The sequence below is a fragment of the Labrus mixtus genome, chromosome 15 (genome assembly GCF_963584025.1).
Source record: "Labrus mixtus chromosome 15, fLabMix1.1, whole genome shotgun sequence".
NCBI classification, from domain to species: domain Eukaryota; kingdom Metazoa; phylum Chordata; class Actinopteri; order Labriformes; family Labridae; genus Labrus; species Labrus mixtus.
In genome coordinates, this window is record NC_083626.1 from 17,478,267 (window position 1) to 17,501,341 (window position 23,075).

Genomic DNA, 23,075 nt, shown 5'->3' on the forward strand with positions numbered 1-23,075 from the left:
TTTTAGCAAATAACAAAGCCATCCACCAAACAAGTAGAGCAAATGAACTCAAAATCACACATGGTAACCTCAGGATTTGGCAAAAGAAATAATCATGGGATCACTGAAATCAGAGTCATAATCTGCATGTTAGGAATATCTGTACAAGAATTTTTGACATTACCCCCAATGTTTCTTGAGATTTTTTAGTTCAAACCAAAGCTGTTGACTGACCCTACCTTGCCAACCTAATTACCAAAGTTTATCAAAGTTTATTCATGCCACACTGCTAGCAGCTATGTACATATTGTAATTAATCTATTACTCCTCAGCCCCTGAGGAGACTTTTTCAAATGAATCTACACACTCTACAGAAAGGTTAGAGTGACCAGCTGTTCAATCACATTGTTGCAATATTTTCACAATTTCCTCCAGCCCTCCACCCGAGGCCCACAACATTTCACCTCCTCTGTCACCAGGAAGAAATAGAAATGTACAAAACAAGGGAGAAAAAGAGATAGTGAACTAAAGCAAAGGGGGAATTGCATCAGATTCTCACAGCTTCCCGGCAAGTTCCTTAAGAGCACAGGCATCAACGTTTGCCAGTAAGACTGCTGCAACAGAGACAACTCTTCCTGAGGTGCCTACAGAGAGCTAACAGCAGGGCAGCCAGATTGGGATGAAGACAAAGGGAAGATGAGGGTGTGAGGAAAGAAAGACGTAAAATAAAACAAGTTAGAAATGGAGTAAGGCTTAACATAAAAGGTGGGAAACATAAGGGCTGAGAAAGAGACTGACTTATCTTTGGTTAAATTTGAGTGTAGTGGGTCAAAGTGTTAATCTCAGAAAGCAGTACCACTTCGCAATATTTTTCCAAAGAATTGACACACCCGCAAAAGAAACGACAAGGTGCTGATAGCAGAGAACATAGAAATCTGCTTTTGATATCAGCTGCCACAGTCTGGTGGTTCAACCACTTCTTATCTTGTATCTGTTTCTGTCTCTTTGTTCATCTTTCTCCATTCACAGGACAAACTGTATAATCTCCACATCATCATTGAGGACATTTGAAGAACATGGCCTAAGCAAAGTTCTTATCAAAACATAACAAACATTGTGTTGAGGTGCAGAAGAGAACTGACTAACCCACCTTGTACTGACAGAGTGTCTGTTCCAGGGTACGTAACAGCTCGAGTAGTGACTGGATGCAATCCTACAATAAACATTTTGTGCATCTTCGATAAACAGTACCTTTCTAGGTTATGTTTGCACATGTTAGGATTTTGTTTTGCTACATCCCACTTGACTTTTTATTCTACACTCCTGCCAACTGACTCATTCTGTTCTCCAAATCACTCATTGTTTATTTCGGTAAGCTTTCACAATGTCGTATTCAAGGCGATGTGATGTTAGATGTTTTGTTTTATAACATATTCAGGTCTGGTGCTCTACAATATCATCTCTTCAAGTGTCCAGAGAAGGCATTGTTCAGACCTTGGTGGTGCTTTTCATCATGAGTTGTGCTCATTAGGCTACAGCATGATTTAATTTGGTGTAAATATGTACAAATCCAGGTACATTTACATACCTTTCCAAATAAAAAAAGGTGTGAAACTCTTGGGAATAAATTAGTATATAGGTTCATTAAAGTTTTTAATCTGGTTAAACTGACTGGAATTAAATGTGATACCTCATTGCCATTGGTTACCAATCTAGGGTCCTGGCTCCCATAGGAGGCCACAATGCTTTCTCAGCTCTGAGGTTGTCAGCATTAGATTTTCACATTTTAACCCAAACCATGTTAAAAAGATTTACTGGATAGTTTATACAGAGGACTTTTGGTAAGAACAAGTGTGTCTAGGCCTTTACTGATGTTAATATTTGAAAGCTATGTATCACTTTTTTCCAGTGTGGGACTAGGGGAGCTCAGGTATTCTTAAATAGAAATAGGGGGACAAGTAAAGTAGGCTGGGAAACAAATAAGTGACCTACAAAAGCAAACCTGACCTCTGGTGACAACACTGACTTTCTTCTATGAAGTTGATTTTAGTTCTGTAATGACTGCTACAGGGTAAAAGCACGCTGAAGAAACAGGCCTTCTTTCACATTTTCTACAGCAAAGATTCACAATGAGTCATACATTTCATTGTTTGAAAATAGCAGTATGAGATATTTTGACAGAAAACACAACCTACACATGTACAGAACAAGATAAGCGAAGAGATAAGATACACTGCTTTGCCCACAGGGGGTGCCAAAACCAACACAGAGCAAATGTTTCTCACAGGAGCTTTAAGCAATTACTGTAATTGAAAGAAAATGTATTTTCAATAAACAGAAAACAAGAACAGTTGTTGTCACAGTTGGTTCATTGTGTCTTTATCTTGACATTACAAGTTAATTATTATTTTTGAGATAACAAAGCTTGTTTTCTTGTGACATATGTTGATACATCACGTTATCCAGTGAAAACAAAGGGACAATATCTGAAGATCACAGGATCATTATTTGAAATTTGAAAGTATGCGCCTGGTTCATGTGATCATGCATGATGACTGTCTTTGAGGATTTGTACCGAACAGTCTGTCAAACTTTTATTTAAAGGCACCTTTCAAAGCACTCAAAGTCACTTTACAAAGCAGACATCTAAGCACATTCTTTTGATAACTAGTAACTTAACAGCATCAAGCTGGCTCAGAACTCATGACCCTTGATGACATAATATGATAAAAAGAATAAGTAATATTTTATGGAATAAATACGTCTTTAGGTTCATTAAGTAATAAAAGCATGGCCACCCTCTGCTCCCATAGTTCCATGATATAATTCTGTTTTGTCTTGTTGGAGGGTGTAACTTGCAGGATGCGGGGAGAGGGAAAAGTTAGGGGTTTTCCTCAATGAGACCACAAATAATACATCTCTGAGGCCATTCTGCTCACTTTAATAGACCTCATATCACTATCATTAAATACTGCTTAAAGGTTTCTCATTAGCTCATAATGAAAGGACAATCAACGCTCTCAAGTGACTTTGAATCTGAGTGAGAGTCCTTTTTTTTTTTTGCTTTGATGGAAACAAAGGGAACATTTTCTGTATCGGTACAGAAATTCATCATCATCTTCTAGTAGATCTTTGTCATGCACCTACAGATTCTGTGGTAAATATTCCCAAAGGTGTCTGGGGGGATTTTTAGTTGTAGTGCAGCAGGAGCCAGGGTGTGACGTGTTCAGATACGTCCCAACAACAAAGGTCATATACAATTCAGCTTTGTCTCAAATCTCACTTCCAGAGAACAGTGAAACAGACAACAGTCAAGCTTAAATCATCACATACAGGCAATGAAACTGGGTGGTAGACGACCAGGACTCGTGCAGACTTTAAGACACCATGCATGTCAGGAAATAGTTGAGACCACTTCCTTTACCAGAATGGAGAACTGTCTTTTCGCTTCTCTACAAAAGGTTATGGAACGGTTTTAGCTTGTGTATTTGCATGTGGGTTTTGCTGCAGATAGGATGGCTTAGGGCAGCATGATGCAACATATCCTGATATGTATATGTGTATATGTATGTATGTATGTATGTATGTATGTATGCCCCTTTGTATTTTACCTCTTATTTTTTAACTATAAGTGAAAGTTACAAGTTGAAAATTAACTCTAAAGCTGTTAGATTGATCAACAATCCAAATGGAGAGGAGGAGACAGGAAAGGAGAGGAGAGGAGAGGAGGGGAGGGGAGAGGCGAGGAGAGGAGAGGAGAGGCGAGGAGAGGAGAGGAGAGGCGAGTAGAGGAGAGGAGAGGAGAGGAGAGGCGAGGAGAGGAGAGGAGAGGAGAGGAGAGGAGAGGAGAGGAGGGGAGGGGAGAGGAGAGGAGAGAGGAGGGGAGAGGAGAGTGGAGAGGAGGGAGAGGAGAGACACGAGATAAATTGTCTTTCCAACCTCCCCCAAATAGGTCAGTCAGCAGGGGTATGTAGTCAGAGAATTAGGAAAGCAAAATGCAAATGTTTCTGGGGCACACAGATGCATAGACACACACACACACACACACACACACACACACACACACACACACACACACACACACACACACACACACACAGCTGGTAAGCGGCTTATGCTCCAGTGCAACAGCTTTCCCATTAAAACCATTCTCCTCATCTGTTGTTGGAGAGAAACAGGCCTCATAGAATTGTGACCACAACCCAAAAACCTCAAACAAAAATCCTCATACAAGTTTTCCTGCATTACATTTCTGACTTTAATAATGTTCAGCCGCCCTTGCTCTTTGTGCTCATTGAAAGAGGTCTATGTCCTTGATTAATAGGGCCATTAAGGGGAGCCTCCAGGCCTCTGATAGAGGTCAGTCAGACATGTTACTGTCCTTAGTTTTCTGAGAAGACTGAGCATGGTGTCTTTCTAGAAATAGACATAGTACCCGCCGTGTTTTACTCTGTTTGAGATGTACAGCATTTAAAAGTGTGACAGAAGGAGGCAGTCAGCAGTTTGCTATCCGTATCTACATCGCAGCTCACGGCTCCTCAGAGACACACATTCATATTCATCATTTTGACATTTGGTGTTGACTTGCGAAATAAAGAAGTTGTTTTTCATATCATCCATTAATAACTGTCCTTTCTCTATTTTTTTGGTGAATTGACCTCAGTAAATGCAGACAAAACTGCAGAAACAAGCATGAGGACCACAGACACAACAGTGAGAGGCTAAATGAAACTGAATTTAATCAAGATGTGGAGAAATGGACCTAAGGCAGCTACACATTTTTTTCTAATCATTTCACACCTTCTTTTATGCACACACAAATATCTAAGAGTTGAAATCAGACTCATTTAAAGTACCCAACCCTTTCAGCAGAAAAACTGCCAGAACCTTGGCTGTATGATGGAGACACATTGTCCAGAAACTGTTCACGCAAGGGTGTGGTGACAGATGCTTTCGGTCTGTTTGTCTCGCAAAGAGCAGAAACAGTGAAAGATTATACTTTATTAAATTCCTGCCATTTTTTGGTCGCTCCTAAACATGTTGCACACCATCGAATCCCTGTTTTGAGTTTGATGGAGTTCCAAAACATTTGAAACTTGCCAGAGTCATCCCATTATATATCAAAGGGATCCAGTTGGGAGATGTTACTTTTCTTTTCTGTATTTGAATCAAACACTTTGTAGAAGAAAAGAAACAAGCAAGTGAACAGCTACACTTGCAGAATTGATTTACATTTACATGAAATGCTATCTGGTTTAAGACCATCGCATGGGACCGAAACTTTATTATTATTTTCTATAAGACAATTGATGCAATTCATGCTATATTCTTTGATATGGTACTTTTCTTGGGAGACAAATTGACACATTTGATCTTCAGATTCTTCTTATTGAACAATAAGCATTGCAACCATTAGTATAGCTTTAAAAGGGATATACATGACTATTTGGAGTTATGGCGTTGTATAAACAGCAATTTTTCTGTTGCAAGTGAAATTAAATGTGGGGTGTCCCAGGGAAATGTCCTAGGTCTTCTGCATATTTAATATTTATATTATAAAATAATATATATAATATAAATATATATGCATGTCATCTGTCAGCCATACCCCTGCTGTGGAATCAGCTTTATTTGACAAAATCAGTCAGCTACATTTAGAACAACATCACTAACCAGCTGTCTGTCTTAAAATACTTAAAGTAAGTTTAAATATAGCTTCAAAGCTTAGAATTAAAGTGGAGACACTGATTGCTGCAGAATCGTGTTAAATACCTGGAGAGGTATCTACTCAAAATCTACTTTCTGGCCCATACGATCCAATTTTCTGATAAGGCAAGTCTGGAAATGCTAGCCTTTTTCTTTAACAACATTGATCCAAGGGTTTTCTTTGTTTGATTGATGCTTAGAGAGTTGGGTGTTGTGGGTAAGAGTATATACTATATGTGAGAATGTGTATAAATATGTACAGTAAAGTAGTCCATATGCATATAGAATTAATTATGACACTACTACGTAGTGCTGTCACTTTGAAACAGCAGTAATGAGTCGACCATCTAGTGATCTGCTTTAAGTTAAGAATCTCGTCAGCAGGCATCGTAGTGTATCTAGTTTCAGTGCTGTTTTCAGAGTTGCACATGTCTATGTTGCTGCACACAGAGGACTTCTTTTAAGGTACAGTGGTTAAAGATCCAATTGACTTGCTATAGAAATGTTATCATGCAGAACACTCGCATGCCGACAAGAAAAATGACAGAGCCAAATCAATTAAATCAATGCTGACAAGAAGACAGCATATCAGAGTGAAAAGTCTTCATTATCAGAAACAAATATTATGTCATTATCTATGATGTTTGCAGTGTTGGTCTGCCCGTCACTTTTTGACTCCAACAACTTGACATGACATTTAATTTGACAGAATGAAATCCTGGGGATTATCAACATCAACATCAGAAAAAAAAATCTCAAATGACTCAGTAAAATATCCTGAGTTCTGCAATATTGATTTCCAAAAAAAATGTGTCACAAACAATAAGCTCCTTTTCAGGACAAATTCATTTTCAAATACTGTTAAAAGTGTGATTTTTTAAGATAAGATTGTCAACATGGGGATTTTTTCCTAGACTACATCCAGCTGCAGTTACAGGAAAATATCAGAGCAACAACAATATAACAGGAATCACAAACAGATGTACTCACACAGTGTATGCACACCAACGGAGAAATGAAAGTGGTGTGATGTATTGTATTTATTCAGCCTTGTATTGCACAAATATTAATATTGCACTGGTGAAGCACATTGCACTATCCACATTATATATTGCACTCTTTGAAACTTTTTGATAATTTATGTCAGAATTTCTAAGCATGTTAAAGTTCCTGCAAGGAACCTTCTGTTTGTGACAATTTTAGCGCCCCCTATGGACAATTTAGTGTGTGTGTACATGTGTAACGATTTTTTTTAACACAAAATGTCACCCTGCTGACCTTCAACAGTCAAACTTATCAATTTGGAAAATGTAAAAAATTGTATCTCTTTAGTATTTCAAAAAGAGGTCCCAGTATCACTTTCAGTCTGTTTCTCAACAAACATAAACTCCTCACAGATTCTTTAGCAAGATAAACATTTGAATAAGCCTTCGCTATAACTCTGAGATCAATGCTTATTCATAGATGTTTGCAGCAAAGAAAGGAAGTTTGCCATAGTCATACCTGTTAAATATGTATGTACAGTATATGCATGTTAGAGTTCTGGTGTTACCATTTATTGTATTGCACCAAAATTTCAGCATGACTGTATACTCTAGTTTGGTTTCTAAAGGTGTCTACAAAATTGTGTGTAGAAATTCAGCTGAAAATGCTGAATACCAAACTCATGCCAAAAGAATATTCACACATGTTGAATAATCCAAACTATAAAGAAAACTGAAAGGGAACAGGAAATAAAGAGAGGATCCACCACTACAATACTGTGACCCTAGATGACGTTCAGAAATGCAGACAGGGACCTAGTTGCACACATACACAGTATATTCTACAGGATTTGTAATCCTCTTTCATTCCATCAGCTTATTAGATCCAATAACTGCTGGCATTATTTTTCAGCTGTATTGATATTATACATGAAAGGCTGGAGTGATGTACGGCTCTGTTTGTGATAGTACTTTCACTTCTTCTCAAAGAATGTATCTGTAGTCTGAAAGTTTTTCATGAAGGACAATAAAGGAGAAATAAATGCAGACAGAAACTCAGGCGCTTCTTGTTCAACAGCATGGTACTGTATGAATCACAACATCTGTTTTATTGATGATATGCTTGACTGTGTTTCCACTGTGCACAATCCATGTTTAAAAAAAACACTCAATGCTGACTCTGCTCACTTACAGTACAACAAGAATGAATCCTGGAGCATAAAAATGGGGGACAGGGGAAAGATTTCATAGCACAGGTACATAAATATGAGCGTTTACATGCACAAATGATCCAATGACAACTTCCTTTTTTTGCTACTTTTGCTTAAAGGCTGGTGCTGATAGGAGCAGGGCACGGGGGGGGGGGGGGGGGGGGCAAGGCAGAAAAAAACAGTTTTACAGTACAGTACTTGGTTTCCATCACATCACCATGGGGAGAGAAGCAGGGAATCAGTTGCTATGCAGAAATAGAGAGAGCGAATAACATGAAAGGGATTTATTCAGCTTGTGTACAAGTGGAAATATTGAGCAACTGAACCTAGGTCACAGTTGAGACCACTTGATCCCGTCCCGTCTGTGGATGAATCACAATAATGAAAGAGAGGAACTGTGCTGGATCAGTCTCAGATTAAAGGTCTCACGAGTCCAAAGACAAGGATGGAAGCGAGTTATTACCGATAAAGAGGAATAATATGGGAGCTGACAGTGGGAGCATCAGGTGGCCAGCCACAAGCTTACACATCTGTGTCTTCTTAAGTTAAAATGTCTTTTTTTCCTTACATCACACTATTGTATACATACTGTACAATACCCACCGAACGGCCACTGTGTTCCCAGCAGGAGGAGAGAGAACAAAGAGGTGGCGCAGGTTTTTCTTACACTAACATTCAATACTTAATAAACACAGGAGGGGACTCACGCTCAAACACACACACACACACACACACACACACACACTCACTCACTTTCGCACAAATGGAAAAAAAACAGACACATAAGATTTAATGCTTCACAACACAGCCTCATCATGTACAGGAAACTTCATCTTTTAAAAAAAAAAAAGTCTTTACTATATTACAAATAAAACATTAAGCCCTCTCCAGTTGTTGGAAAACACTGAGAGTAATAAAATCATCCTAACCACACAAACATACAGTGGTTGTTTGATAGTAAAGTCCTTCTTGTTTTTGTGTGTTTGTGAAAGAAAGAAAGATGAAAATGAAGAAGAAGAAGAAGAAGAAGTATCTGTGTGGTCATGGCGAGAAGATTGAAGTGGCATAAGAAGGATTGAGTGGTCCTTTTGAAGGGACAAAACAATACTAAACTAAACAAAAAAAGTGCCAAGGTAAAGTGAATTCAAGTAATGTGTGCTTTGTACACAGGAGAGAGAGGGAAAGAGGGAGAAAGGGAGTCCTGTAGCTCCAACATGGCCATTACTACTGGCTCTTCCTGTGTTCACTCAGGCTGTTCGATGCCTCTGTTGGCGTCTCTCCGCGGGCAGCCTTGGAGAGGACGTCCACCCACTTGGCCTGGAGTTCGGCATCCTGGGCACTTAGGAGCAAAGTTTGCTGGGTGTGGCTGAGCCGCACTGCGTGTTTGAGCTCCGACTTGTCACCTGCTGATGACGGCGCCACGGCCACCTCGAAACCAGGAAGTGGCACCGCCCGCGCACCCTTGGAGTCCTACAGAAATATGTAAAACCATCAATAACAGGAACAGATAAAGTAGTAGAGGGAAATAATACTGTCAATAGCAGTATGTAACAGCTTGTCTTTTCAGCTGTATATATAGTAAACCCGGCCCTCCTCTCTCCCTTCCCCCTCTTTCCTCTGTATAATCAGGAAAAGCTCATCCAACTCCCTTTTAATCCTAATCTTTGGAATGGCAGCTTTCTGCAGCAGGATTGGGATATTAGTCTTGGAAATGAAACCCGGAGAGGCTTTATCAGGCTGACTTTCCTTCACCACGCCATCCACGATGAATCGCAGCAGAAAGCTGTCCAAAGCTTTTTATTTTTATTTTAGACAAGCATGTAAACAACTGGTGAAAATGTATCTCTGAATGATGTTCTTAGTCGATTAAATCCTACATTCAGAGCCAAGGTTTCAAGGAACTACTGGAAATCCATAATGCTTTAGTCTGATCAGTGCAAACGAGGACGTAGTCACACAGCCAGGCAGTGTTCCTGAATGCAGCAACAGCAGCAGGGGGCGGCTCTACCTGAGGTCGCATTCAGGACAAACAAATCCTCCTGGCCCATGTCTACAGAGCACAGGCAGCCAGGCACAGCAGGGTCAGATGGATATGACTAACACATACTCACTGATGTGCACAGGCTCAGCACTGTACAGAGGGCATGCTTTAAAAAGAGGAAGTACGGTACACAGGGCATGAAGAGTAGCCAGACGTGTGGAGCAAGAGGATTCACTGATATACACGACTGACTAAGTGTCCACATGGAGCGACTTGTACAAAGTCTATTGTGCTTTATTTATCAAACGCTTTGGTTAACAGGGGGGCAAGGAGTTACAATAGAAGTGTGTATTTTACTTGTTGACTATACGAGGAGAGGAAATACATTTAGTAATAATCAACAGCTGGATCATAACACATTAACACACACACCTTTTTACAGTCTGTATGTGTGTGTTGTGTAGAACTCTTACCTGTCCATTGCTCTGCATGTACAGCACCAGTGGCTCTGCCTTGGTGACAGCCACCCACATCTTGGTCCAGCTCTTCCCTTTCTCCTGCACTTGAAGGTGGCCACATAGCAGGCAGTTCTCCCCTGTTAGAGATGTCTGTCTCTAAAATGATAGAATCACATGTCAATATTTGTAAATAGGCAGACTATTGTCATAAATAAGGTATTTATGAATATGAAGATGCAGTGTAGGGCTGAGATAACAGAAAGCACCTGACTGAGAACTGATTATTGAACTCAATAGCATAGTTGAATCTGTTCCCATGTAAATCACTTTGTCTCAACCTGTTTCAACAGGTCTGTATAACACAGTTTATCATAGTAATGATTTAGTTGAAGTAGCTTGTAATCAATACTGATCTTCTACCGATGAAAGATTACATAACCGCAAAGTAGGGCACAATGAGATTTGTCCATGGACAGGTGTCCAAGCCTCTACTGCCCTTTGTGTCAACCATGTGTGGCCTACACCGCCCCCATGTGGTGACAAAGCTAAATGCAACTGAGCTTTTTCTATCTTTCCTGCGAGGAAGCTCATCGCCGTGAAAAACAGCCTGAACTTGGACGACTGTTCCTCCTTCAGTTGCAGGGTGTAATTTTACTGCAAGTCATCAGAGAGGGAAATGTCTCGAGGTATAACCATGTTAATACCTTAATGAACACGTGCTGTTTAATGTGTGTTATGTCTGCGTGCAATGATGTCACAAAGATTGACATTAGTACTCAGCAGGTATTTTGTACTGGAGTTAATAAGTGCACTACTGTTTTATTTCTTTGTTTCTTTGTGTTGCAGTCTTTGTTGGCATTGATTTTTGGTATACTAGGAGATATGGCTCTGATTGAACTGCCATAAGATAAGATAATATTTTATTGATACCCAAAGGGGGAATTCAGGAATCAAGCAGAAACTGAACTATAATGCACATGCAGCATTTTTTTCTATTACTGTTTTCATGTGTGTTTTGTTTTGTCCGTCTCACCTCAGGCACAGCTTTCTTTTTCGGTTCACTAACGCCCAGATTCTCCAGGCTGAGGCTGGCTTCGAAACACTCCGGACACACTCGGCTTGTTTTGTTGTCCAAGGTCTTCGAACACTTTGCACAGATGGCCTGCAGAGGGACACATAGAGAAAATCAGAAAATGTGATGAAAGGCTGCGAGGTTGTTATCTGTTAATTGTCTGAAGTAAATGTTCCACTTATTCCCAGACTTCTCCCGCCACCCCTTCATCATTTCTACATGCAACCAAACAGTTTCCAGATTTGCCCTGTTCCATCTGTGCTCACCGCTCCACAGGACTTGCAGTGGTGTTTGCGCTTGGTGAAGTTGAAGCTCTCACTGCAGCCTTTACACGTTTGCTTCTCTTTCTCCTTTTTCCTGGAACTTTTCTGCAAAATACACATGTAAGAAAACAGTCACGTGTCAAGGTCTATGGGCTGTTCAGTTTCAGCACAAATAAACCAAAGGAATGTCTGAGGGCTCATCTTTCTTTATCCTTTGTTTGTCTGACTGTCTGTCTTCCATTTCGACTTTCCAATAACAATGACAAAGATGGAGAGACACCCACACAGACACACTTTACTTCTCTAAAAGACAATGGTATCCACAGCTGTCTGATTGTTATTTTAGATGCATCCTGGGACATAGAGTGAAATGTATTTCTTTTTTTAAACATTAACATGAGAGCTTCTGGCTTTCCTTTTGAGGATGAGAGAAGCAGATGGATCCATTACTATTGTGAACCACTAATATCCCCACAGAGATCCAACCTGCAGACCACTTTACCTATAAGAATAACTACAAGAACATCTGTCACACAGTAAACCACTGAAACAGCTCAATCTGTTTCCATGAATTTGAACAGGGACACTGAAACAATGGAAAATTCATTTCTATACTGTAGGTGCAGAATTCTTCAAGACTTTTCATTCGCAGCTGTTTTATTTAAGTCAGAGTATGGTGCTCTGAATTTCTGCAGATTCTTGCAGTTTCAGCTGTCTGATTTATTTAAAACCTCTACCAACCCAAGCTTCACTCATAAAGTTGTTTTCACTTCATCAGCTTAATGCTAATCTCACAGTACAGACAGAAAGTTTCATATTTCTTGTGATGTGACAGGATATATTATCGGTTCATTATCTTATTTATTTAAAATAGGGTCAGTGCACATGAACATTGAAATGTTAATATGCCAGATTATAGCCAAATGCTAATTTCCATCAAGACATGGGACATTAAGTGCTGAGGTGCTAGTGTATTGGACCTTCAAGGTAATAGCATAGCAATCATACAAAAAACAGCAGTTCATGTATCATTATACAGCAATTAAACAAATATTGTTCCTGTTGATGCTGGTAAGCCAAACTTATTGCACTTGTATTCAGACCTAAAATAAGTTGTTTCTCTTCTGTTAAAAAAAGTTATTAAAAGTTTTATTTAAGCTTGCATTTTTTCTGGCAGAAGAAAATTTAACAGAAAAAACCAAAGCTGTTAATAGTGCAATGGAGTTCCTAATATGTGTATACAGTGTTTGTTGGTTTTGCTTAGCACAATTAAAGTGCACTAAATACCAAAACTAATAAGGGGTCTCAAGTTGACAAGTTACATTACAACATAATCCTGAAGCACAGACCTTTGAAGTTTTTGATTTATTCCATCTATGTTGCATTTAAATGATCCACATAATTGAATCACTCATTTTAGTTGTAGTGTCTTAGTAATATATAACTATCTTACTCTTTCATGCAGTCTTTCGCCGTCTGAGTCGATAGATGTGTTGCACCAGGGACCCTGTGGAAGAAACAAAAACTTCATGAGCACCAACAGCTTCTGCTTGCAGTTACATATCTCTACCACTAGGTGTCAGTCTAAATCTGATCTTCTGGCTTGTGTGAAGTGACATTTGGGCTGTGTCCAACTCCAGCCAGCCCAAAGTGGGTCAAAGCTGATCCATAAGAGTTTTGTATACACTTTGACTCAGGCTTTCCCTATTAGGTCATGAGAGGGTTCTGGGATAAGAGACTTACAGGCGCTACGTGTTTCAACTGTCAGGGAAAGAAAGAAAGAGCTTCTTTATGTGTCTGATACTACAACATCCATAGATGGGAGAGCAGTTCGCGCAGACAAAGACCAGACTATGACAGACTTGTTTGGTCTACCACAATTCTCCCATGATTCATTGCAGCGGATGACTTCCTAATTGAATGATCAATGACGAGACTGATTAAGGGAGATTTAGACTTACCGGAGACTCAGGGATGTGGTCATCTTCCCGGGAGAAGGAGCTGTTGAAAGCTTTATTGAATGTTTCACTGTTTTGTTTGTGCCGTTCAATAGTGGCCAGGATCACCTAAGAGTCAAAGAAGAAAAAGAAGAGAGAGGGGGGGAGGGAGGAAGCCATCATGGCAGAAGACGAGGGACAAACAGAACGAAATAGATCGATTATTGATTAGACACATCAGCATTTAAATACATTTATTATTTTTTGTTTTGATTCTACACTGCATTCTTACAGCCTGATTTTAAACGATCTCCTCTTGTGTTATCCAGAGTCTGTTACTTAGCTTCAAAGAATAAAATTGCTAAAATTAAACCGAGGTGAAAGTTTTATAGCTGTAGACCTGTCCCTTTGCTTCTTTTTAATGCTGCCTTTTTTTTCAATTCAGCCCTTCCCTCACGCTTATAGTGTCAAAACACAAACATAACACCTACCAAACACCGCCCCACCCTCTTCTCAATCCTGCAAAATGTTTTAATCAGCTTTTCTCTGCTGTAATGGACTAAATGAGCAATAATGAGGGGCTTTATTAGAGAATTTAATTCCCAAACACTCTGAATGAATGTGGGGAGGAAATCTTTGTTAATTTAATTTTCTGATGAAGCAGAACTACCAAAGGCTCAGGCTAATAATGCTGCATGCTCGAGAGAAGGTGACTGCATGTTTGTGTGTGTATGTGTGTGTCGGTGCTTAGTACTTGCCTGTATCCAGTCTTCCTTCTCCTCAGCCGTCCTGTAAAACAGCCACACATAAAAAACTATTATGTTACATGAATTGTTACCTTAAGTACAATATTAACAAATAAATAAATAAATAAAATAGTTTCAAATAATCACATCAAAATGTGTAATAGCTAACAGGAGCAAGCTTGCTGTGATAGCAGTTGTTTGCCTGACATGCTCAGAATCTAACAAGCTAGCAAGCTAAGCTTTTTCTTAAGTGCTGGTTAATGGTTGTGTATACTTTGTTGTATTAAGAGTAATTTGTACAGTGTGCACATTTCCAGATATGTGGAAAGACAGACACCTGTGAAGAGCACAAATACGCTGCAGTGTCACTAGCTAACTGGAGCTAGTAAGTAGTTATGTCTTTGCTAGTTCATTGGCTAGCTTGCAGTGTCTGTGAAGGAAAATTACCTTGTTTAAGAACATGTAACTTAAAATTAAAATATCACTGCCAAAAGTTACAATAAAAAAAATGTTTATCAAGGATAAAAACATTTCTTGAATAAGAAAAAAATCTACTTTGAAAAAAGTTACAACATTAATTAGCCTATAGGCTACTTAGCTTGATTCCTTAAGCAATTTCCCAACACATTTTATCAATTCTATGGCTATTTCAACCTATTTATTTACTTATTACTGAAATCATTAAAAACTAGCTTAATATACACAATAGTTGTCAAATTTCCCCTGTCATTTCATTTAAAGGTATTTACCTAGCCTGCAGCTCCAGGGAACGCTGCTTGCCAATGATGGCAAACGTGTGAGGAAGGTTCTGCTTCACATTTTCCTGCACCTAAGGTCAAGAAACAGAGAATTGTACATGTGTACCCAACAATAAAGAAGGCAGAGGAGTCAACAAAAGAACGAAAGGAGAAGCAGATGTGTACCTCCATGCCGGCGATGTCAATCCTCTCTCTTACACTGAACTTCTGTCCCATCAGTCTGAGTTTAGGCACACAGTATAGCACCATATTGTTGAACTAGATCAAAGACAGAAACAAAATATTATCACACATAAAAATCCCCTCCAGAAGAGTGATCTTGTAATTAGCTAATTGAACACCTTCATGCTCTTACCAAGTAGAGGTATCGGTCTTGTGCTGTTCCGTTTTTGGCTGACATCTTCTTGATATGGCCTTCTTTGATGAGCTCATTTGCTGGGTTTACAATGTCTTCTTCTCCTCCGAGCCTCTCATAAACCTCCAGCAGTTTGTGCATCTTCTCCTGCACACAAACGCACAACAGACAGATGAGAAAACAAGACGTAGAAAATATGAGAAAATACACTAAAAAGATGAGGCTAGGAACCAAACTCCATTAGAGGTGGTGGTTTTATTATCGGCTTCTTAAGCCACTCATTCATCCAGCCATAGGTTTTCAACCAAGGGAGAGAGCAGATATCATCTTTCGTCATTGATTCAGAAACACATTTGTCTGCTAATGTTGTTTCAAGGTTGTGAGAAATGCAAGTAGCATGGCCAGACACAGGAAAGAGATGTAGAGGATGATTGTTAAAAAAGAGTCAGTCAGGCTTCCTCAAGCTGCGAAACCCAAGGCAGGAAACAGCAACATCCTGTCTGTACTAATTCAACATGTCAACTCCTTCAGACAAACTTTTGCAATGTTGCTGACTGACAGAACTGCATCACAAACTCTTTTATTGGGTAATGCATTAGCCACTTCTTGTACAGCTTGGTGAGAAAGAAAAAGAGTGTCGGAAAGAGGTGACGACAAAAATTAAAAAAATGGATGAGTGAATTACATTTTTAATCTTGTTAGGTCTTACCATTTTCCTGATTGCTGCGTTGGAATGGTTAGCTGCAGTAGAAATGAGTTCCAGTGCCTCTGTAAAAAGAATTCAAAAATATAAATGTTAACATTTTAGCTGAACATCAAGTTTGAGTGAAACAGGACTTCAGCCTGACTATGATTTTACAATAAAGTGTATCATATGTTATCCTATAGCATTGTATTGTAATATCAGAGTCAGACTGTATACTTGTGTTAATCTTTCTTTCTTTTACACATAGGAACATTTCCAAGATTTTAACACAAGCTGTATGATACAAATATACAAAAATGCACTGTCTCATCATTGAGCACACTGACTGCATTAGGCTGGCTGCTAGCCAATTGAGTCTTGTACTAATGCCTGGGAGCACCTGAGTCAGCCATCTTAATCATGACCTACATAAACAGAAGAGACACACAGCCACAGGAAATGAGGTCAAAATAACTGTGATTAACTGCATGTCAGCTGGAAAGGGAGGAGAGAAAGTCCTCCCATGGACCCCAACAACACAGTGTGGTGAGGTTACAATCTCCAGGAAACGGACACAAGGAAGTGGGAGGAAATGATCATCATGTAAAATTTAATATGTGGTCCTGAAGACTCATGCACTGAAGTCAAGTGTGCTATCTGCCTCAACAAGGCAGCAGTAATATGAGGGTGGCATACCAACAACTGTATAACAAGACGTCCTGGAGCTGCTGAAAGTCCTGCCATTATACCAGTAACAGATTTCCTAAACTGGTTATCCTAGTTGGGACCAAACTAAAGGGGGAAAAAAGTCTCCCCACAAGATTGTCTGAAGAAATTCTGTTTTTAAAAAATGAATCATCTCTGTATATAAAGCTATAGATTCTGTAAGGTGTATTATGTCATTTAAGGTCTTTTCTTTTCAACAGTACAGGTATATTTGGCCCAAAAACACATTCATTAGCTTGTATAAAGCTCCCTGGATTTTAAAGGTCAGCTAAGCCCCCGATCACACACACAGCACTGCCGAGAATGAACAGCTGTTTGTTCCCCACTCTCCCTGACTCCTCACATGACATTTTGTTAAATCTTCTGTCGAGTAGAATCCAGCTAATGGCCTAATAACCTACCAAGCATTATGAAATTAAAGCCATTGTAAGAAAATTGGTTTCTGGTATCCCATCTCTTCTCTCTTTACAAGTATGTGAAGTTTCTCTTAATAGTATTCAAGTGTGAAATGACATTGTGTTTTACGAACCTTCACAAATTCTAAAATCTGACAAAGCATCCTAGAGGTAAAGAATCACGGTATCATGTGGCATAAATCACATCAACCTGGACCGGAATGAGATTTTAGCTGTGTCATGTAAAAGTAAAGAGCAGCAAGAAGCCAAACCCACAGAAGCTAAGTGTTTTCGAGCAAATGTGTTTTCATTCAACAAGGTAAAATGTCTTTTTTTTTTAGCTCCTTCTAACCTTTGCCGTGGTTTTCCACTTGTGCCTTTTGGCAACTCACATCCAGCCTTCATAAATGGATGTTTGTGCAGTGTGTGCAACAGCACAGAAAGTCAGTTTTGAAAGGTTACCCAGTGCTCCAGTTACACCATTTATCTAAAGATTTGCTTCTTGTCACTTCCTCTCCTCCTGTTTTTGTAGGTCATGGAGATATGGAACTTGGGTGTGAATTTGTGTGTTATCAATTTGATGCGGCCTGTCTTTGCATAGCCAGACCTTTAAAGAATGTGAGTCTGTACAATCTTACCCCCTTTCAGGGTTTCATTGTTGGTAGCACTCACCTTTGTAATGGAAATTTAGTCAACCCAGGTTCAGACATTAAGGAGCTGTCATCTTAGCATTTTTAAAACCTGTTTTAGTTCGACATAAATGGCAACAGACTTGTAAAACCAAATGATGACATAAATGATATTCTCTCTAAGTGCATAAAACCATTAACTCCGTACTGAACAGTGCAAAATACTGCGAGCACCTTCGTGATCAAACTCATGACAGGTGAAAGTTGAGAGGCATGGGGGAAGCAGAAGTATAAACAGGTCGACAGGAAGCAAGAAGGAAGCAGTGTAACTGCAGATTTAATTTGAACCTGAAGTGAGCCTGCTGTGAATATACAGTGTTTGAGTGTAACAGCAGAAATTAAGAACTGGGTTAATGTCTCACTCTCTGCATCTTTTCGGTCCAGAGCGTCTTCAGGCAGCTTCTTCAGGTAGTCTTTGAGCAACAGCTCATAGCGAGGAATCCTTTGGACCGGCTCAAGCATGTGGTGCTGCAACGTCAGGTTCCCACAAACATCCTGTTTCTGTTGGTGCAAACACAAAAAAACAAAGATTAAAGAACAGTTTCTGTAGTGTCAAGTTTAGAGAGTGCATAAACTTGATGGAAAACCTGCATTTCAAATGGTATTGTATCAGAGTAAACAAGGAGTAATCAGTCATTGAATGCATGTGATGAGATTTTTTTTAGTATGAAAGTAGTAAAGCTGTGGAGCATTAAAACACAGTTAAAGATGCACCTGTATATTCTGAACGACACTCTTAAACTGTGACGACCGCTGTGTCCAGGTGTTGACCAAGTCCATGGCTCGGTCAAAGTTCTTCACATATTCTCCATACATCTTCATAAACGGAGCCAGTTTCTGGAGGATGTCTCCAATACGAGGGGTCGAGTCCCTACACGAACACACACACAAAACAAACAGATTAATACAAACGGCCCAATTCACAAAACCTTCTAAGAAAAAAGTACTCATAACTTAGGGACTATTTGTTGAGGACCAATATTCACTGATGAAACAAAGTAATCTTTGGGCCAGGCAACTGCACACAAAAAAGGGGTTTAAGCACCTGCCATTTTACCCTCTTCAGAGAAAGTTCTCCCCCTTTTTTTGAATAGATACTTTCAATTTTGCACACAACCTGGCCTGCCGAACAGTTCAACTGTATTTGGTTTAGTAAGAATATCAGGTTGGGTGATATGTGATAAAGGCCAGCGTGGTGCTCACTCCTCAACCCTCCTCTGCTTTAGCTGTGAGCGCATGCACCCTTGTGCAAACGAGAATCTGGCAGTCCACCATTGTGATGGTGAGTTTCTCTGAGGCAGAGGTCAAAATCAGGTATGTGACAAAAGTATGATTATAACAGTTTGTTTTGGTTTTATGTTGATGGCCTTAAGGGACTGCTTCACAATATTTGGCAGGAAGAGTCTCTCTTTGTCGTTAGCCGTGAAAAACAATGCTAGTAATGTTACCTAAGGTATGAGCTGTGTGTGATAACAAATTAAGGAAAGCAAGTAAGGAACTAGTAACAAATGATGGAGGTAGCAGAATTTTAAGTTTAGTCACTTTTTGGATAGGAGCACTTGAAGCACTTAAGGATGTAACTTTAATTTAAATCTTAAATTTTTATCTTAAATCAATAAAAGAAAAACCAGTGTCTTGTACATAATTGGCTCATGTGTTGCATTTTATAACTGTAGCTGAAATGTATGATGCTTTTAAATCCTCCATTATTATGACATGTACGTCATGTATAACTATTTGACTGTGTACAGTGTTTGTTGTTTTATGGAGACGGCTCTTTAAAAACATTTTGTGATGTCATGCATAAAGTTGTTTTAGTTCTGGAGCTAAAAAAAAAACAAATGTAAAACAAAACCCATGGAGTAAGATAAAGTAATTAAGTCCCAAATGCAATGAACTTCACGTTTTGCGTGTGGACCTGTTTATAGTCTTTCTACCCCAGCAAATACACGTTGAAGGTTTTTATAATATTTGCAAAAAAATGTCTAACAATTTTATGACAGGTGATTTACCAAAACACATCTCTAGATGAGTTATTGCACCAATGGTGGCTGATGTGGGTAAAACAAGTTCACAAACTCTGAAAACAGAAAATAATCTACTCCAATGTCACTTTGCTTTCTCAGCCTTACAGCCACCACCAACAGACCTCAAACCATCTCTGTAATGACGTCACACTGATGCTTTGGTAAACTGTTCAGCTGCAGAGTGTTTGTTTCTCACCATTCTCCAGTAATTCGCGTCTTGAGCTCAGGGAGCAGAAACTTGTCGTGGAAGCAGTAGATGGAGGAGATGTTGGAGAAGATCCCTGTAATGACGTCCTGAGGGATTCCAGCTTCTGTGAGCTTAGTGCAAAATACCTGCAGAGAAAAACCAGAATATCTTTAGACAAATAAAATCCTGACTCTGTTTCCAAAACCCCTCAAAAATGTTTGTCTAATTCATGATGCAGGCAAGTAAACATGAACACAGAAAATTACATGGAAACAAACATTTCACTTACACCAGCTTTTTTAGTCAGAACTCACAAGTAAGTAAGAATGGGGAATTGTATTTAATCTGATATTATGATATTAACACTGACATGGTTCAGCTTTGACATCAATACTGCGTCATAACTTCTGTAATAACTTGCTTCACTCATCACTTCTTTTATCTCTGGCTTTCTGTCAGTCACTGCAACAGACTGGCACGATTGTTTCCAAGGTAACCCATATCGTGCGAGAACGGTGAAACAAAAACAGGAAGTGAGCTGTGAGGGTTTTTAGGCTTTTGTAGCATATAAACCATAGCTGCTTTGTGATAGGGCAGCTCTGCATCTTTCATATACCACACAATCTTAACAAAGAAGGATACGACTGAACCAGCAGGAGTCAATTCTCATCTCAGACACAAGTGAACAAAGGGACGGACTGAAATAACGACAATAACCCATTTACATAAAAGAGATAATCAGCCGACTAAGCAGGATAGAGGAAAAGGTTAGGAAGTGAGAGCTCAATCAGGGTGTAACGCATTATCAAGAGATGAGTTAAACTGGTTAATCTATTCGTACAGCAATGCAAATGCAGAACAGTTTGATAATCAAGAACATTTTTGAATCCATTTTGAAAATAAATTCTCTTTATTTTATACTTAATGAATATCTTTGGGTTTTTCACCGTTCTTCTCACTAAACAAAGAATATTTCTTCATATTTTATAAATGATTAATAACTCTAAGAATCTTGTCTTTGATTAGTATATTGGTTATAGTATGCTTTGAATGTATGATGCAGGATCTATGAGGAGAAGAGGGCGCATCATTGAGCCCGGAGAGAGCGTTCTAATTATAAACCCAGCTGAGAGAAAACACACAGATCTTTAATCCACAGGATTTATATACAAGTAGTTTAACTGTGAGGCCATGAGACACACACACACACACACACACACACACACACACACACACACACACACACACACACACACACACACACAGACACTCATTAATATGTGCTGCAGACAAAGCTGTGTGTATTCTCTTTGTGTATGAATCTAAAATGCACCGGCACACTCCCTCACACTTTTCTGAGTAATCCTGTCGACGGAGGAAGCTCGTTGTCCGGTAGATAACAGAGCCACACTTTAAATCCAGCTCAGCCCTGATCTTAATCACTAAGACCACTGGCACACATATCAGATTGAAATTGGACCCTGAGTCATTCAAACACAGTGTCACACTCTCAAAAAGTAAAAACAGAGATTTGAAAAATGTTACCTGGTCGAGGAGGTTGAGTCTTTTTACATAGGCCTCTTCAGTCTGGAGAAGCTCTTTGGAGATGTTGAGGAGCCTCTGAGCCTCTGAGCACTGAGGGAAACAGACAGACGTCAAGAATTTGCTAATGCATATAATAACATGTAATTAAACATGTAAACAGACACTCCATCATATTACAAAGGAATGGGATTTTTTTCTGCATGCAAGGATATCAAGGCAGACAAGTTTTATTGATGATAGCCACAAATCACTCCTTGAAAAAACAATATCCTTAAGACAAAAAAGTTCATCTTACTAGTCAACTGTGATCAGGGTAAAAAAAAATGTATATACGTTATAGCTTGTCTCGTAGACATTCTTTTAACATATATTTCTTTCAGCTGCACAGCCTGTGTATGCTGTGGCCTATTTCAAAGCTGTTGTGTGGAATCTATTTATAGACATATTTGTGCAAAACAACACTCCATATCGGTCAAATGCTATAGCTGTTGTTTTTGTTGTTAGCTCAACTATTAATCCTCATTGGCTGGAAGGCTGCCCTCTTAAGAAGGTCATGATGTGCCTTCAAGTAAAGATCCCATAATGGATGACAGAGATGATATATAAATGTATTTATGAAGTCATTTGTGGGGACCTGTTTGTTCTGAGTGCAAAACAATATGTTGTTATTTTCTTCTTCTTATATTTCTGTAACAGTTTTCTGTTTTGCTTGTTTTTTTTTCTTCACAGTATTGATCCTGGAATCATTTGCACTTAACACTGACACCTACAGTATGTATTTGTTTGAAAAAGCACCAACTGCAATTATGATTTGCTTATCTTGACAAATACATTACATATTCTAAACAAAGAGATTATATGTTATATAAATGTACATGTTTTATTCCCTCTGTCAACATTGATGCTTGTACTGCTAATACTTTTTATATGGTATGGATTAAAATAAACTGATTATTAAACGGTCACTTTGATCATGTCTCCAGGTAATACTTGTGAAGGTTTTTTTTGACATTCATACGCTACAAAAACTTCATTTTCTGATGGATGAACAATGCTATACTGCCAGAAGTTTTCAGATAAGGCTGGAAATATAAAATATATTTTTTGTTGTTGTCAACCAATCCTTGAAAATGAACAAAAAATAAAAGCAGCTACGGTGTGTCACCCAGTTATTTCTTAAGGGTCATTGTTATGAAGGTAGAAGTCATCCAGCAGAACTGTGTGAGTCACTGATACGTTTTTTATATTTATTGCTAAATAAAGCTCGGAGGTGTAGAGAAATATGCTGTCAGATTTTAGCTACAAAGACAATACTTGGGACAAGAAGAATAAATAGATTTTTTGAAGAAGAAAGACAAAGAGATAAATATAA

The 23,075-nt window shown here is 39.0% G+C and overlaps 1 protein-coding gene across 1 annotated transcript in view; it reads right to left on the reverse strand.

Moving 5' to 3' along the window:
• Positions 1–7,731: 7,731 nt before the first annotated feature.
• The window catches only part of fgd (faciogenital dysplasia), a 54,476-nt gene continuing 39,132 nt past the window's right edge, over positions 7,732–23,075 (reverse strand). The window contains exons 5-19 of the mRNA XM_061056911.1: positions 21,704–21,793; positions 20,168–20,304; positions 18,659–18,815; positions 18,307–18,445; positions 16,159–16,217; positions 15,450–15,596; positions 15,260–15,352; positions 15,086–15,165; positions 14,349–14,379; positions 13,615–13,719; positions 13,107–13,160; positions 11,657–11,758; positions 11,352–11,480; positions 10,334–10,474; positions 7,732–9,349 (exon numbers count right to left, since the gene is read on the reverse strand). Coding sequence (XP_060912894.1) covers positions 9,104–9,349; positions 10,334–10,474; positions 11,352–11,480; positions 11,657–11,758; positions 13,107–13,160; positions 13,615–13,719; positions 14,349–14,379; positions 15,086–15,165; positions 15,260–15,352; positions 15,450–15,596; positions 16,159–16,217; positions 18,307–18,445; positions 18,659–18,815; positions 20,168–20,304; positions 21,704–21,793 — 1,710 coding nt within the window. The 3' untranslated portion in view covers positions 7,732–9,103. The remainder of the gene's footprint in view (positions 9,350–10,333; positions 10,475–11,351; positions 11,481–11,656; positions 11,759–13,106; positions 13,161–13,614; positions 13,720–14,348; positions 14,380–15,085; positions 15,166–15,259; positions 15,353–15,449; positions 15,597–16,158; positions 16,218–18,306; positions 18,446–18,658; positions 18,816–20,167; positions 20,305–21,703; positions 21,794–23,075) is intronic.